The 16,881-nt window shown below is 39.4% G+C and overlaps 1 protein-coding gene across 3 annotated transcripts in view; it reads left to right on the top strand.

Annotated features, from left to right (window-relative positions):
• The first annotated feature begins 281 nt into the window (after window positions 1-281).
• Window positions 282-16,881, top strand: part of asz1 (ankyrin repeat, SAM and basic leucine zipper domain containing 1) — a 17,554-nt gene continuing 954 nt past the window's right edge. For 2 of the 3 annotated variants that reach the window (XM_077597063.1, XM_077597062.1), the window contains exons 1-11: window positions 282-462; window positions 1,711-1,813; window positions 1,908-2,030; window positions 4,590-4,701; window positions 8,263-8,386; window positions 9,007-9,141; window positions 10,085-10,194; window positions 11,563-11,632; window positions 12,280-12,336; window positions 13,931-14,043; window positions 15,791-15,896. In XM_077597063.1, coding sequence (XP_077453189.1) covers window positions 355-462; window positions 1,711-1,813; window positions 1,908-2,030; window positions 4,590-4,701; window positions 8,263-8,386; window positions 9,007-9,141; window positions 10,085-10,194; window positions 11,563-11,632; window positions 12,280-12,336; window positions 13,931-14,043; window positions 15,791-15,896 — 1,161 coding nt within the window. In that variant the 5' untranslated portion in view covers window positions 282-354. The remainder of the gene's footprint in view (window positions 463-1,710; window positions 1,814-1,907; window positions 2,031-4,589; window positions 4,702-8,262; window positions 8,387-9,006; window positions 9,142-10,084; window positions 10,195-11,562; window positions 11,633-12,279; window positions 12,337-13,930; window positions 14,044-15,790; window positions 15,897-16,881) is intronic. The other variant, XM_077597064.1, reaches the window with a different exon arrangement.

Here is a 16,881-nt window from a genome sequence, read left to right as displayed (position 1 = left end):
CATAAGCTTTAACGCCCTCAGTGCAGGAAACAGCGACCTCTGCTGGACATTTACGGACACAAGCAAAACTATAACAGTGAGTGACGATTGAAAACTTTATTGATAAATCAACTTCTGAAATGTATCAAGTGTATCTTAAAATAAAAATGCTCCGTTAATATAATAAACTATTATAACAGAAATGACATTCCAAAACATAAGAATGTTAATAAATATTATGTTAATATTAATAAATACACTTTTAAAAGTAATAATCAAGTAGTACTGCCCGGACCGTGTAATAGTTGGTAGCACCTGCTTATTGATTGGCCTTCGACTTCGTGCATTCTAAATCTTCGTCAGTAAAACATTAAAATGGACGAGTCTAAAATTGGAGGTTTCCCAGCAGGATACGAAAGTGACTCCAGCAACGAGGACTGGTATACGGAGCGTCCTCCAGAGAAAAAGATTGTCCATTTTCAAGTATGTTTGTCGAATACAATATCGAAATTATTGCCACGTTGTCTTGGGCTATCGAGCTAGCTTGCTACCTCAGGCGACCGGTTAGCTATAACGTTAATGTCGCTTCTTTACCATTCATTTAATTGGAAAAAAACGTGCAAACATATTCATTCCGACATGACCGACTTCGTGCAAAGTCGGTTAATGAGTAAATTGGGATTCAAATAATTTCGTGAGATATTTTCGATGAAATGAAACACACACAAACAACTCAAATACAGAATAACTGCTGAATATGGATTAAATTTGAAATGCAAGCATGAAGGTGAATTCAAGTACATATATTTGGCTGTTGTTGTTGTTGTTTTTTAGCAATGTGATAAATGGAACAGCAAATTACGTATTTATCAGTTAAAACAAATCATCCCTCAGAAGTTCCATTTCTCAACGTTTACAACTTTTTGTAGCTCGAGAGCACGTGTGTCAAAGTGGCGGTCCGGGGGCCAAATCTGGCCCGCCGCATCATTTTGTGCGGCCCCAGCAAGTAAATGATGAGTGCCAACTTTCTGTTTTAGGATCAAATTAAAATGAAAAGTATAGATGTATATTAAATTTCCTGATTTTCCCCCTTTTAAATCAATAATTGTCATTTTTAATCCATTTTTTCTGTGTTTTAGTTCAAAAATCATTTTGTAAAATCGAAAAATATATAAAAAAAGCTAAAATAAACATTGTTTTAGATCTATAAAAAGTGAATATTCAGAGCTTTTAATCCAGTTCTTTTAATCCATTTATTTAAAAAAATCTAAATATATCTAAAATGTTCCGGCTCACGTGAAATCAAGTTGACGTTAAAGTGGCCCGCGAACCAACCCGAGTCTGACAGCCCTGTTTTAAATCAATAATTGTAATTTTTTTATCCATTTTTTTCTGTGTTTTTAGTTCAAAAATTATTTTGTAAAATCTAAAAATATATATAAAGCTAAAATAAACATTGTTTTAGATCTATAAAAACTGAATATTCAGGGCTTTTAATCCAGTTCTTTTAATCCATGTATTAAAAAAGATTCTAAATATTATATCTAGAATGGTCCAACGTTAACGTGGCCCGCGAACCAACCCGAGTCTGACACCCTTGCTCTAGAGTGCTTCACATAATCTTAAAAAATGTAAAATCCCTTCTCAGACGACGAATATCCTTCCTGGCGTTGTTTTGTTCATCGAATTAGACACTGATGTATTGTAAATAACAGACGTTTGTTGTGACAGAATCCTGACAATGAAGAAGCAGAAGAGGTAGATAACGTCTTCTTGATGAAAAACGCCATTAGTGAAGGCAACGTCCGTGCCATTGAACGGCTGCTGGATAAAGGTAAGAACATTTTCATTCATAGAAACACGGCAATTAAATGATGGGAGTACTTATGTTACTACAATAGTACTACTATCGTTTGTATTGTTCACAGGCATGGACGTGGAGAGCAATCTGGGCTTTGATTGGACTCCACTGATTTTTGCTCTCATTCTGGCGGACGACAAAGTGGCCCAAGTGCTTTTGGACCGTGGGGCCAATGCCAACTTCAGCAAAGGTTTGCGCATCTGTCATACATTCCAATCAAATTCATTCCATTTCCCCATCAGACCTTTTTTTCCAGTTGCCACCAGCAGAACATACGTAACAGGGTAGTCAAGCTACTAAATCCACTGTAAATCTATAATCTGTCATCACTTAACAGCGATGACGCCAAAGAGGAAATGTTGCAGAAAAACCACACCTTTTGATCCGTGGGAGCTGTTTTTCGCTTCGGTCTACTTCTTTACTCCTTTGCATTAATCCCCCAAAACACATGGACTCCAATGTGATGCTAAAGATGCTAAAATGACTTTTAGTCAAACTTCCATGGACTAAAAACTAAATCAGGCAGGTGGATAATGACATGACCTATATTAGGGGTGGCGAACAAGTTAGACAAAAACAGCAAAAAATTAAAATATTGATAGTCAAGGAGCCACGCCCTGCGGGTGACGTTCCAAAACATACAAAAACCTGCATTCAAAACCTTATTATTCACCGTAACACTTTCTAACCGTTACAAAACAATCCTATCTGGCAAATTATTTTTAAATATAATGTATTATTTGTTTTTAATGGGCCATAAAATGCGAATAAAAATAAGAGAAACACAAAAGAGCCACAGTATATACGTAATTTGATAAGAGAGCCGCATGCGGCTCGCAAGCCGGGTGTTCGCCACCCCTGACCCATATTAAAGGGTACACAGTGGATTGGTCGCCCGGAAGGTTATTGATAATTACCATTTAAATCGTTGCTCAAATTCCCTAAATACAAATTGCGAATTACTATTTAGTCATACTTAATGCCCTAGTCATTATTAGGCTAAAGAAAAGCTCCAAATTTCCCGAACTTTTATTGTTTTTTTTGTTGGAGAACTTGTTAAGACCCTGACTGACTGACGTCTCTTCTTAAAGGGACAGCGCATGTACATCCAAACTCTTCTACACTCACACGTCGGCTCAGTGAAACCGCTCATGGCCATTGTTGGCTTTTATTCATGCATAGACTGTGTTGTTTTACCTTGTTTTGTCGCCGGTCTTTTGGTCGCCCGTTGTCGCGGTCGGGGCGACCAAAAGACCGGCGACCAAAAGACCGGCGACCAAAAGACCGGCGACCAAAAGACCGGCGACCAAAAGACCGGCGACCAAAAGACCGGCGACCAAAAGACCGGCGACCAAAAGACCGGCGACCAAAAGACCGGCGACCAAAAGACCAGCGACCAAAAGACGGCGACCAAAAGACCGGCGACCAATCGACCGCACACGTATTAAAGCAACAGCAATACCCCAAAACAGTAATAATGTCAAAGTCTTAACGTTTCTTATGCTGACAAGTACTTCCTAAAATTTCAAAGCCACTTTTTGAGTGTTCCAAAATGAGCCGAGTGTTGCGCAATACGCAAAACATTGTTACAATGTTGCCTCTATGTTAGCGTTAAGCGGCTAACGGAGGTTCTAGTTACTCCCTGGTTAAAAGGTCAAGTGAGTTCAGCATCATTTGACGGGCGTGTGACGTTGGTGGCAGGTGAAGTAAACAACGAAATGCCCCATTGGTCTTTTTCTGAGGGAATCCACGAGTGAACGCATGAGGGAAACACATCCCAGTCGCCATAGCGCTACTATTCCCGCTCGCCATAGCGCTACTATTCCCGCTCAGCAAAATCTCAGGATCAGCATTTATTTACCCAATTCCACGCAAACGCAAGCTAAGGCCCGTCTGCTTTGCGCCCAGGCCAAGACCACGTAAACAACAAAAACACAGCAACACACATGGAGAAGTCCAAAAACAAATACACACAAACACATTGCCTGGAAGCCGGTGGAAATTGAACGCGACGCCGGGGGTCTCGGCTTATGAACAGCTCCAGACGTCGTCTTGAACCAGAGCTAATCTCGTGGGGTAATCAAAGTTCATACCTTACCTCCCATGATGGAGCGCTCTCCAGAAATCAGAGTTAAATCAAAAAACTAGTGCAGGTTATCCTATTCATATTTTGGATCGTTCCTATTGCATAAAAAAAGAAAGTGCAATTGACTTACAGTGTGAACGTAGCTTAGAGATTAGCAAATGCTATCGAATGCTAAGCTTACAGCAAGGGTTTCAAACTCGGGTTTGTTCGCGGGCCGCAATAACATCAACTCGATTTCACGTGGGCCGGACCATTTTAGATATAATATTTAGATTTTCTTTTTTTTAATTGGATTATAAGAACTGGATCAAAAGCCCTAAGTATTCCGTTTTTTTATAGATATAAAACTGTTTATTTGAACTATTTTTTCTTAGTAAGGGAAAACATCTAAAAACATTTAAAAATATATATATATTCAATATTAAAGTGGAAAACCCAAAATAGTTTTATATATTTATTTTTAGATTTTACAAAATGCTTTTTGAGGAATAATATTTGAAAATATGAATTGTATATGGCTCTCTCTGTCAAAAAAATTCCAACCCCTGGTCGAAAGCTTATAAGCTTCAATATATCAGGCCTTAATGTTCTTTATTTTACGAGGAAATAATATTTTGTAATTTTATATCTGGATAATTTGAGGTATGTTGTTATTGTCTGCAGACAACAAGACGATGCTGATGGTGGCCTGCACTGCCCTGGCCGAGGAGAACCAAATTGCTCGCTGTGTGGCGCTTCTGCTTTCCAGGAACGCAGATCCCAACGTGACTGACAGGTGAGGACACATCCGTAAAGAATTGACATTCCTTCTTAGAGGTTTTTTTTTTCAATTGAGTGTCGCAGGTTCAAGATTTGCTTCCTTCACAAAAAACATGTTGAAGTAGTTTGATTTTGAACAGTAGAAAATCCCAATTTCACAATCCCTGTTGGAATTTGAAAGCTGGTTTCATTTTTGGAATAGACACCGATATTTGTCGCATTAGGATTAATTAATTTTTGGGGGATACCTTTGAATGGGGTAAGATTGAGGGATAATTCCGTCACTGGAATTGACAGATATTCGGAAATGATGGAGATTGGTGTCATTGGAATTGTTGGATTTTCTGAGGGATTTTTGGGGGGGGGACGTGGTGGAATTGACAAATTTTCTCGTCATTGGAATTGACAGATATTTGGAAATGATGGAGATTGATGTCATTGGAATGGATGGATTTTCTGGGGGGACGTGGTGGAATTGATGGATTTTTGCCGTCATTGGAATTGACAGATATTTGGAAATGACAGAGATTGGTGTCATTGGAATTGCTGAATTTTTGCGGGGTGTCTTTGGACCTGGTGGAGTATAGTTGTTATTGGAATTGATGGAAATGTCAGTGATTTGGAATTGACAGAATTGATGAAACTATCCTTTTAATCCAATGGACGCCTACGTATATCCATCTTTTTTGTTGACGTATGCATCCATTATTGAACTTGAATAACATATCCCTGATTGGAATTGCCGGGTATAATTTCCACCATGAGTTCCAATGACTTCAAATGTTTTAAAAGGGTGGCAAAATATGGGCTGAACGAATTGTTTTTATTAAAAGTAATATTGCGTCATTTTCTATGCGGGGTTCAACGTGCCCAGAATTCTGCTCTGCGCCAACGAAATGTTTCCTGTGTAAATCTAAGCAGAGTGAGGGTGCATGCCTTGTTTAGTATACAAGTTAAAGACCGTCCTTCGACCGGTGCCAGGAAAATGATCAGTTCCGGGAAAATGATCGCTTCCTCCTTCGAGCAAATACCTGCGAGCAGAGATTATGGAACGCCGTCCGTCCGACGATCCCCACGGACGTTGCTTACGTCGGAGCGTCACGCGAGAAATGAACACCAGCTGGTTAGGCCTCTGCTTTAGCATAAACAAACAAACTCTGGACAAACACGACGTGGGCTCCCAATTGTTCACATGCGCTCACATTTACTCGCATGTTGATGCCAGAAGTGGCTTTTTAGCTGCTCCGCACATGTTAGCTTCTAAAACTAGCGACGCACGGAAGAGAAAGGTCAACCTTTCCTACCGTATTTTCTCACAAATACGCCGTATTTGCGGCTCAAAAAATGATGACCGAATTGACGGTACGGCTTATATGCGCACGTATTAGACTTGACATGCTCGAAAGTGTAAGGTGACAAAAACAAAACGGCATTACACAAGACAATGCGGTCATTTATTTCAAAATAGAGAAAAGATAAACAGATAAAATGCTAAGCACAATTTATTTTGACGTCTATGAAAGAAATTCAAGAAAAAAAATCTATCTTCATGCAGGCAACACCAATTCCGATCCTTATGGTAACTCAGAAATAGCACGTGCGATGATTTTTCTCAAGATTTTTCCTTCAAAGTAACACATTTGAGTGTGCGGTAGATTGGTCCCCGGTCTTTTGGTCGCCGTCTTTTGGTCGCCGGTCTTTTGGTGGCGGTCTTTTGGTGGCGGTCTTTTGGTCGCCCCGACCGCGACAACGGGCGACCAAAAGCTCGGCAACCAAAAGACCGACGACAAAACAAGGTAAAACAACACGGTCTACGCATCAATAAAAGCCAACAATAGCCATGAGCAGTTTCACTGAGCCGACGTATAAGAGTTTGTATGTACATGCGCTGTCCCTTTAAGAAGCGACGTCCGTCAGGGTCTTAACAAGTTCTCCAACAAAAAACAATAAAAGTCCGGGAAATTTGGAGCTTTTCTTTAGCCTAATAATTACTAAGGCATTAAGTATGACTAAATAGTCATTCGCAGTTTGTATTTAGGGAATTTGAGCAATGATTTAAATGGTAATTATCACTTACCTTCCGGGCAACCAAAACACCGGCGACCAATCAACCGTGTACTCACATTTTCACTCCCTATTAAAACCATGAAAATTGTGAATCAGGGGGCGGCTTATACGAGGGAAATTGTAAAATTCCCAAATTTTAAGGCCATTTTAAGGGTAAGGCTTATACGCGAAGGCGGCTAATTTGCCAGAAAATGCGGTATTCGTTTTCCCACATCTAGCCTCATTCATCTCGACGAAATCTCCCCAAATGACCTTTTTACGGTCGATTCGCGGCATCGCCGACGTTAACGAGCTGCATGAGAAAGACCCCGTCACGCTGACAGTCGAAACGAACCATGCGACCGATCCCGTTTCCCGCTGGCCGAAGAGGAAGTGCGCCGTAGTGAAGCGACGAGGAATGTGTGCGAATTGACATAAAACATTACCTTTTGTCTACTTGGAGGTGATTAATATGACTGTTTGCTGTCACGCTGTTTGACCAGCGCGGACTCTTTCCCAGAGACGACTCACTAAATCACCACGGCGAGTCAACAGCGAACTCGCCTCGTTGACATGTGCCACTTTAAAAGTGATTGATGTACTGTACCTTGTTTGTTTCAGCCCAGTTGGGGTTATTTCAATGGAATGCTCTTTATCTGCCCGACAAAGCTGGGTCTTGTTGCCCATAGTACAGGCAATGCCAACAAGTTACACACAAAAAGCAAACATTTGGAACTGTGAGAGTCGAAGAGCCACATACATTGCATGTCATAAATGTCATATATTGCAAAATATACTGCCACATATGGCAAAATATATTTCCACATGTATTGTGCATAGTGTCATTTTGAATTAATCATCAGATGAGTCGATAACGATGGTTAGCTGCAGCTCTAAATTAGAGCAATAGCCCAGTTTACTGTGTTTATTCGTGTATAACGCGTACAATTTTGTAGCAAAAAAACTGAAACAAAGTTATACACAAATACCGATGAAACACTGCCCTCTGCTGGTGAAAAGTCCCCTCCAGGATTAAAAGAACTGGATTAAAAGCCCTGAATATTCACTTTTTTATAGATCTAAAACATTTTATTTTTGATTTTTTTTAAATATATTTTTTAGATTTTAGAAAAATGTTTTTTGAACTAAAAACACAGAAAAAATGGATTAAAAAATGACAATTATTGATTTAAATGGAGGAAAATCAGGAAATGTAATATACATCTATACTCTTCATTTGAATTTGATCCTAAAACAGAAAGTCAGCACTCATGATTGACTTTCCCGGGCCACACAAAATGATGTGGCGGGCCAGATTTGGCCCCCGGGCCACCACTTTGACACGTGAATTAGACAAAGGATTTAAAATTGTAAATTCCATTTGAGAATTGTGTTCATATTGGTAGTAGTTTGTTTTACCAGGTTTTCGTACCAAATGTTTTGTCATGGCGACGTGTGTTCAGCAACAAATTATGGGTGCGCGTTATACTCGAATAAATATGGTATATGTTTTGCATTTGTCTTTTTTAAGGTTTCAAGTCACATGTCTGATGTTGGCCGCTCGAGACAATCACTGCAAGGTCATCAACCTCCTCGCATCCCACGGAGCCGACCTCAATATGCAGCAAGCTAACGGCTACACCGTACGTGACCTGGTACTCGGACGATTCGCCGACAGACGTTTGGCCGACAGACGTTTGGCCGACGGACAGTTCGCCGAACGGACGTTTCGCCGAAACAGGATTCGCGCGCTCGTCCCGCCCCCGGATCGTGTGTGTACATGTTTTTCAACCTCGGCCCGAGGGCCATATACGGCCCGTTACAGATAACATTCATTTAGGAATAACAAGGGCATGTACTGCCCCCCGCTGGACATATTTCTAAATACAAGTTGCCAATTTTTTATATTTTTTATTTTATCCTTGCGTTTAAAGTAGTAGCCATTTGGAGATCACGCAGAACAGTACGTGACAGAAGAAATAGAGAAAATAAAGTAGTAGTAACAGTAAGTACTACATTCAATGCCCTTGTTATTCCTAAATGAATGTTATCTGTAACGGGCCTTATATGGCCCGCGGGCAGAGGTTGAAAAACATGTACACACACGATCCGGGGGCGGGGCGAGCGCGCGAATCCCGTTTCGGCGAAACGTCCGTTCGGCGAACTGTCCGTCGGCCAAACGTCTTTGGGCGAATCGTCCGGTCACGACGTGACCTTCCTACGGTTAGCCGTGCACGCGTTGGCGTTTAACGTAACGCGTTTCGCGCTCTCTCAGGCCTTGTCGATGGCCGTCCTCCACGGCCGAGAAGAGGCGGCGCTGAAGCTCCTCCAGCTGGGAGCCGACAGGACCATCGAGACCAAGGAAGGAAAGAGCCCCGCTCAGCTGGCTTTGCTTCACAAGCGCACGGAGGTATCGTTAACACTCGCCGGACACTGTGTAGCCCGTACGTGATAAATACCGCACCGAGCCGGGGAAGTCGCCGCTACGGCGAACTCCCGCTCGTGGGACGCCGCGTGACGTTGGCCAATTCGTGGAGGGGGATCTTGTGTTATAATGCGTGCGAGGTGATATTTATTTGTCATCTGAATTCGTTTGGAGTCAAAAGGATTTTCTTTTTTGGCAGTATGATGAGAAATGTAAGGCCCTTCAGGGATGAAATACTTTATTTGAATTTGGGGAATCGAGCAATATTTTTGACATGGGGGAATATAAATTGATCAATATGGCTTAATCAAGACTGAAAATTGAAAAATTGAAAGAAAATCTCATAATATTTGTATTATGACAATAAAATCATTCAATTCAAAATCAGTGTTTACTAAGTTAATAACTCGAATTGAAGTTCATGATTAAACTGTCTTTACTATAAAAATATAGTTTATTTTCCTCTATTTCTGCATGACCGAGCTACAGTACCATGTATTTGTATATATATTTTTAATTTGATATGGATACATTTCCAGCTATTAATTTTTTTTTTTTTTACTAATTCAACTTTATTTGAATGTGTCCTGTGACAGTATCCCAATTCATGGTGACATGACACCTGCCGTAATTTATGAATGAAGGCTCATGATATTAAGTGTTATTTAGTTGACATTGTTTCAAAATTCTTAGAGTTTAGGAACTCTGATTAGGATTCTTAATTCGTATTTATGACGGGTGGCGTGACATGATTATGATCGTCTAATGACTCTATCGTAAGACACGTTTTAAAAAAAGAGAATAAAAATACATTAGCAAGAGTAGCCTAACATGACGACATTGACTTGAAAAAGTGTCACAAAGGCGAAACCATTTTTTTTACTAGTTACTGAATGTGCTGTATTTTGTGTGTGTTCCTCACGTGTAGATCTACAGGATCCTTTCCTCCTCAACGAGCATTGACCCCGCTCTTCCATTGGCCGAATGTTTTTCCGCCGTCGATAACGCCGATGCTCGGCCTGCGTCTTTTGTGGAAAGGTAGGACGTTGTAATGTAGCCACGACAAGAAAATATATTGATTGTGCTGCTCCATGTACGGACAAAAATAAATACTGGTAGAAATTAACATGTCCGGCCCTATAAAAATTGAATGCGTAATGTCACTGATAGGTTTATTGATAGATATACTTTAATATAATATAAAACAATACAAGGAAGGCATCGGGCACATCTCCGGCGTTAGAATGAGAATCAGTCCTGGCTCGTCCTCGCCACCGTGACATTCTAAAGGACCCGAATTCCTCTCCTGCCAATTTAAGACATCAAAACAATTACAAGGTTCTCTATTCAATCCAATTGCATAAGCGAATAACACAATTAAGGTCAAAAAACAACTGCCACAACAATTGCATATCAGGTCGGAAACCAAAAAACAACTGCGTAAGAATTTGCACAAGTAAGCATCATAATTTCCATACAAGGTGAACCGAGCCGAGCAACAGTATTTTGAAACAATATGCGAGTATTTTCGGAAGTTGATTCGATTATCGCCATCTGCCGGAATCCAAGATCTTCATTGCGAACTCAGATCAACAGTCCTCGGCCCGGAACTTGGTGATCTGTCAGGTCAATAGTTCTAAAAACAATTAAATGTCCTCGGAGCCAGCTGCAGGTGGGGAGTGTCCTTTTTATACTAAGCTTTCGTCTGCTTATAATGATTTAATGTATCACATATACTTATAATAATAATAATAATCGGACATAGGCCCTGTCGTCATCATCAACAACAAAAGCCTACTTGTCATCACACCCAGAAACTGCGTATGACGAAATTGGTAGTGCTTCTCCATAAGGTGCGTTTACTCGGCAAAAGACCTAAATAAGTCATAGTTACGGACTTGTCATTTGGCATTCTGCTGTTATGGATACAGGTCACTTACCTCTCACTGTCTTTCACTTACCTTCAGTCAGTTAGTAGGAGGCAGATCACCACCCAAACATCTTTTCATATTACCTCAGAAGGGAATGTGTGTTGTGTTACCGCAAATTTAGAGTTCTGATAGATGTGGGGGAAAGACTGTCCTTAAGCCTATTTGTCCGTACTTTGTGGGACCTATAGCGTCTGCCAGAGGGCAGCAGCTGGAACAGATTGTGACCAGGGTGGTATGGTTCCCTGACAATGTTCCTGGCTCTGCTGAGGTAACGAGGGCTGGCAATGTCTTCCAGTGAGGGCAGAGAGCAGCCGACAATCCTCTGGGCAGTGTTAATCACTTTCTGCATGGCCTTTTTGTAATGACTAATATTCCACACATACATATAATGATTAATACGGACATATATAATAACATCCCAGAATAACCCCAACAGTCACAGTGTCTTTTTTGTTGTTGTTTTTTGACACATCAGCGTGCCCAAGACTGAGTTGGAGCTCTTTCTTCACGGTCTGGATCTGGAATACCTCACGGACATCATCAATGTACGTCACCACTTTTTTTTTTTGCACCCTTTTTAATGCAATGCAATCAGCTGTTTTTAGAAGGTGCGCTTTCCTTATTTTGGGGGAACAAAAAGATCAAGTCTTTGCTACATTCATATTTGAAATGATCCTTTTTTGATTTAAATTGTCTAGTACAAAAGGTTTAAAATCTTACCGTGTATATGTTTAAAAATGCGAAAATCTTTTTTTACAACAATTCATACATGCAGTGTATGTACAGTATTGTTTAAAATCATTCCTGCTGGAACTGCATAATAATCATTCTCACTTGTACATTTATATCAATTTAAATCATGGATAATTTGAGAATTATTCGGAAATCTTGTTTTAAGCCATCACATTGTGCATAAAATATTTCCCATGATTAATTTAGATGGTTAAAATTTTTGCCTTACACATGCATGAAAGTTGATTTAATTTCTCAATCCTCCATTTTCCTGTGCGACCTTCCCACATCTTTCAAACGTCACTCTATCCATTAATGGTAGCATGCCGTTACTTAGATTAGCGTTGCAGGTGAGACGTTACAGTAGCTTTGACTAGCCCGTTAGCCTAAATAAGGACGGAGGTTGGAATGGAGTATGATTTTGCGCCGCTGAAATCGTCTAATTTGCCTCTCTCCGCAGAAGAAGGACATCACCTGGAGTCACCTGTTGACTATGAAGGAGGAGGAGCTAGTCAAGGTACTTATTGGGTGACGGATGGCCTGGGAATGTCAACATAAGGCTAGTAGTCCATGCTCAACCTGAGCATTAAAAGTTCATTTTATTTATGTACATGGAAATTCAACATACCAATTTAATTGAAAGCCTTTATTGTCATTAAGTACAATGAGATTTACAGCTAGAACATAAAGTGCGCACATAAGTAGTCATAAAAAGATTTATATACAATAAAATTTAAGTGAGGTTAAAAAAAGTGACCAACGTGGTTAGCAGAACGCGATAGTTTTTTTTTTTCAGATGGTTCAAAGGTAGAACAATTCATTTTCCTCTAAATTTCATAGCACAACAGCAAAATTCGTCCAACTTAGTGAAAATTCGGAAATGTAAGTGAATGTGACCAAGTGTTAAGATGTGTTAAGACCAACACTATGTATACATGTACATCTATGTATGTATGTGTATATATATGTATATATATATGTATATATATATATATATGTATATATGTATATATATGTATAAATATGTGTGTATATATGTATATATGTGTAAATATGTATATATGTGTATATATGTATATATATGTATATATGTATATATATGTATATATGTATATATATGTATAAATATGTGTGTATATATGTATATATGTGTAAATATGTATATATGTGTATATATGTATATATATGTATATATGTATATATATGTGTATATATATATGTATATATACATATATATATGTGTATATATATCTATATATACATATATGTGTGTATATATATGTATATATTTATGTGTGTGTATATATATATATATATATGTATATATATATATATATATATATATGTATGTATATGTATATATATATATATATGTATATATATATGTATGTATATATGTGTATGTATATATATGTGTGTATGTATGTATATATGTATATATATATGTATCAATTTCGTCACACGCAGTTTCTGCGTGTGATGACAAGTAGGCTTTTTGTGTTGTGGTAATGACGACATGGCCTATGTCCGATTATTATTATTATTATTATTATTATTATTATTATTATTATATATATGTATATATGTGTATATATATGTATATATGTATGTGTATATATATATGTATATATGTATATATATATTATATATATGTATATATGTAGATATGTATATATGTAGATATATATATATATTTCAGCAACACGCTTATTTATTTATTCATTTATTTATTAACTTATTTATGACCTATTTATTTATGTCTAAAATGTCTTTTTCTGTGTCTGTATTCTCACCCTCTTGCTACTGTGACAATGAAATTTCCCAAATACAGTTATCTAATCTAATCTAATATAAAATAGCTATGACCAAGGTAAGAACTTACCACACTTGATTTGTGTTATTTTGTAAATGGACACTTTGAGATCTAAAATGTAAAAAGAAAAGAAAAAACTATAGATAACAAACATTAATGCTGGGCTTGACATCCAGTTTTTGCGCTGGACCGCCACTGACTTATTGTTCCCCCAGAGTGGCTTGGCAATTTGGAACTTTTTGGAGGTGTGCACGATGTGACACTCTTTTGTTAAGCCAAAAATGTTGTCTTATGATAGATTGGAATCACAGAGCCGGAGGATCAACAGAAGGTTCTGAGTGCCGGGCAGAAGATTCAATTGGACAGAGTGGACCTGGACACCATCGAGCGACTCGGAGTGACTGACAGCGGGTTAGTATCGTGCTGCGTACAGTTGCTTTTCTCGTGGTGACAACGAGGATCCTCCAAGATTCTCACATTTTCCTCAATTGTGCTTAAATATGTATACAGTGGTACCTCGTGATACAACATGCTCGTGGTACGACGAAAATTTCGATCGAATAATTCGCTGGCGATACGATTAAAATTTCGAGATGCGACCAAGCCAGGTGGCCATGACACGAGAGGCTGTTTATCATTGTAGCGCACTGTCTTTTTCTGCCGCATCTCTTTCGTGTAGAACAATATCTACGAGGACTGACGAGTTTCGACCAGGAAACGCACAACGCGCATGCGCGGACAAAAAGAGGGCTTTCTGGTTAATGAAGTTTACTCGTGCACACAACACCGATAGCCAATGGCACCCTTTCTCAGAATAAAACTTCATTACCCACAATCAATACGTGGGAAGCTCAGCTATTGCATTTCTTGTTATTCTTTCTAAGGAAAGAAGGTCCCGCGATCGTTCTTTAAAGACTACTTGTCGTTGGCAAGTGGCCGTGCGTTATCCTATTGTGAGGACATTTGTGTGCATCATTTTGGGAATATTTTGAAGGCAATACAACAGCAAACAGTCCATCGATAGCAAACGTGAGGGTGGAGGCGTGGCAAACCGCTAACCTGGAAAATGAAGGTAACAAAAGACAAAACTAGAATTCAGTTTTGTGTAAAGTTACATTAAACGTATGTTTGAGTGTGTCTGTATATATTTATCGAAGTTAATTTACATTTGTTTGTTCGTTTACGAGTGCGTTGTCGTGGAACAAAAACGAACCCCGCCCCCTCTGTGCGTCTATGTCTCCCGTCGGCGAAATCCGCCCAATTTAAGTTAGATTAAACACATTTTATTACTATTAAACGACAAGTTATGTGTTACTTTGTTAATAGATGGCGAATTAGAAGAAATCAAACATTTTTTCCAATCCAATATCCTGTTTTTGGTGTTTTTTCAGAGGGTTGGAACGAATTAATTTGTTTTCAGTTCATTTCAATGGGAAACGTTCGCTCGAGTTACGAACAGCTCGACATACGAGCTCAGTCTCGGAATGGATTAAGATCGTATGTCGAGGTACCACTGTATTTTATTGAAAAATGATTTATTTGTCTCCCTCTGTTGGTGATTCAGGCTCATTACATAGACTAATTGACCATCAAAAGCATGTCGGCACACATTTATGAACATAATTGCCATAAAAATCATATAAATGCGTTCTTTGAAGTGAATTATTAGCCAACTTTTATCGGCAGGGTTCTGTAAACCATTTCATAGTACGTCTCTGCAACTGGGAGTGGGTGTTTTCCCCCCACTGGAAGTAATCCATCACATCAGATGGTAGAGATCCAAGCAATTGAAGAGAATAGAAAAATAAATAAAAGAAGAACCGAGCGGCTCAGCCACGGGACAAGCAAGCATAACATAAGATGAGATATTTGTGCGGGTGCGCTAGACAAACTAGGAGCGGGGAGAAGGGAGGCCACGCCGCGTGACACTGTTTATACGGCTCGCTCTGACGGAGTGCGTAAATGTAGCGCTAAGATAACAACCGTCGATAATCCACGCTGTCAACGTACGCGGCTTGATGAATTCGAATCACCGATCGTCTGTAGACGCTGGTAGGAGGCGGCCCACCTGTTGTTTGTTCGCTTCATCGTCGTTTTTGGAGGTCAATGCTAAGGGATAGCCATTATTAAGAGCTCACGATACGTGTTTTTTTTTTAGGAGCGAGGAGCTGCTCAACTATTTGATCAAGCTGAAGCAACAATGCTGCTGCCTGACCGAAAGCATGCAAGACGTCATCCGCCACTTTCCCCTGCAGGTGTCCAAGGTACGCTGCACACCTGCTCCGTGGGCTCTAAAAATTCGGTACACGGTCAATTGGTCGCCGGTCTTTTGGTCGCCGATCTTTTGGTCGCCCGGAAGGTAAGTGATAATTACCATTTAAATGGTTGCTCAAATTCCCTAAATACAAACTGCGAATGACTATTTAGGCGACCAATCGACCGCACTTGGTATGAACTTTTTGTGTACAGACGCTCCCCTACTTACGAACGAGTTAGGTTCCGAGCGATTGTTCATAAGGTGAATTTGTTTGTAAGTTGATTCGGTGCTATATTTTGTATTATAATTTATGTTTAAGGCCTATATAAGTATATTGAAGGTTTATATAAGTGCATTTGTATGTTTAAGGCTTGTATAAGTAACACATTGGTTTGTACTGAAAAAAACATTTAATAAAATGGAGATAATACATACAGTACTGTATACATACATTAGAGAGAGAGAGAGAGAGATTTACTAGAAAGTGGCCGAAAGAAGCTATCTAATGACGATTGCAGTTTTCTTTTTTTCATCATAAATGATGCGGTAGCACTGTATGGCATCATTCAATTGATTTGCAAACTTTGTGCAACGTTCAATATTTGGGTCCTGCTGCTCCATCTTTCTGTTTAGAAATGGTACTAACGGTCGAACGATTCAAGTTGTATGCCCGTGAAACGCGCATCAAGCTTCGTTATTATTGCCACTCGTTTCAAATGAAATGGCTTGCCTCTTCCTTGCAACTCCCTCAATAGAAGCCTTTCGCTTTTTACCAACCATATTCAATAATGGATGCACGAGATATTTAATGATACAAATGAAAAAGGTTCTTTGCGCACTGGACATACGTTCACGCACTTCAGCATTGCAACGAAGAAGAAGGTAGATGCTGGGTGAGCTGAGCTCTCACAGCGCCAGGCGTCGTCGGTATTAGCGGCGGAAAGAAGCACTACTCGGGAAAAAAATACAAAATCGAACTTACGACCATTTTT

The sequence above is a fragment of the Stigmatopora argus genome, chromosome 3 (genome assembly GCF_051989625.1).
Source record: "Stigmatopora argus isolate UIUO_Sarg chromosome 3, RoL_Sarg_1.0, whole genome shotgun sequence".
NCBI classification, from domain to species: domain Eukaryota; kingdom Metazoa; phylum Chordata; class Actinopteri; order Syngnathiformes; family Syngnathidae; genus Stigmatopora; species Stigmatopora argus.
Note: the sequence above shows the minus strand (reverse complement) of the source record. Positions and strands in the feature narration are given on the sequence as shown.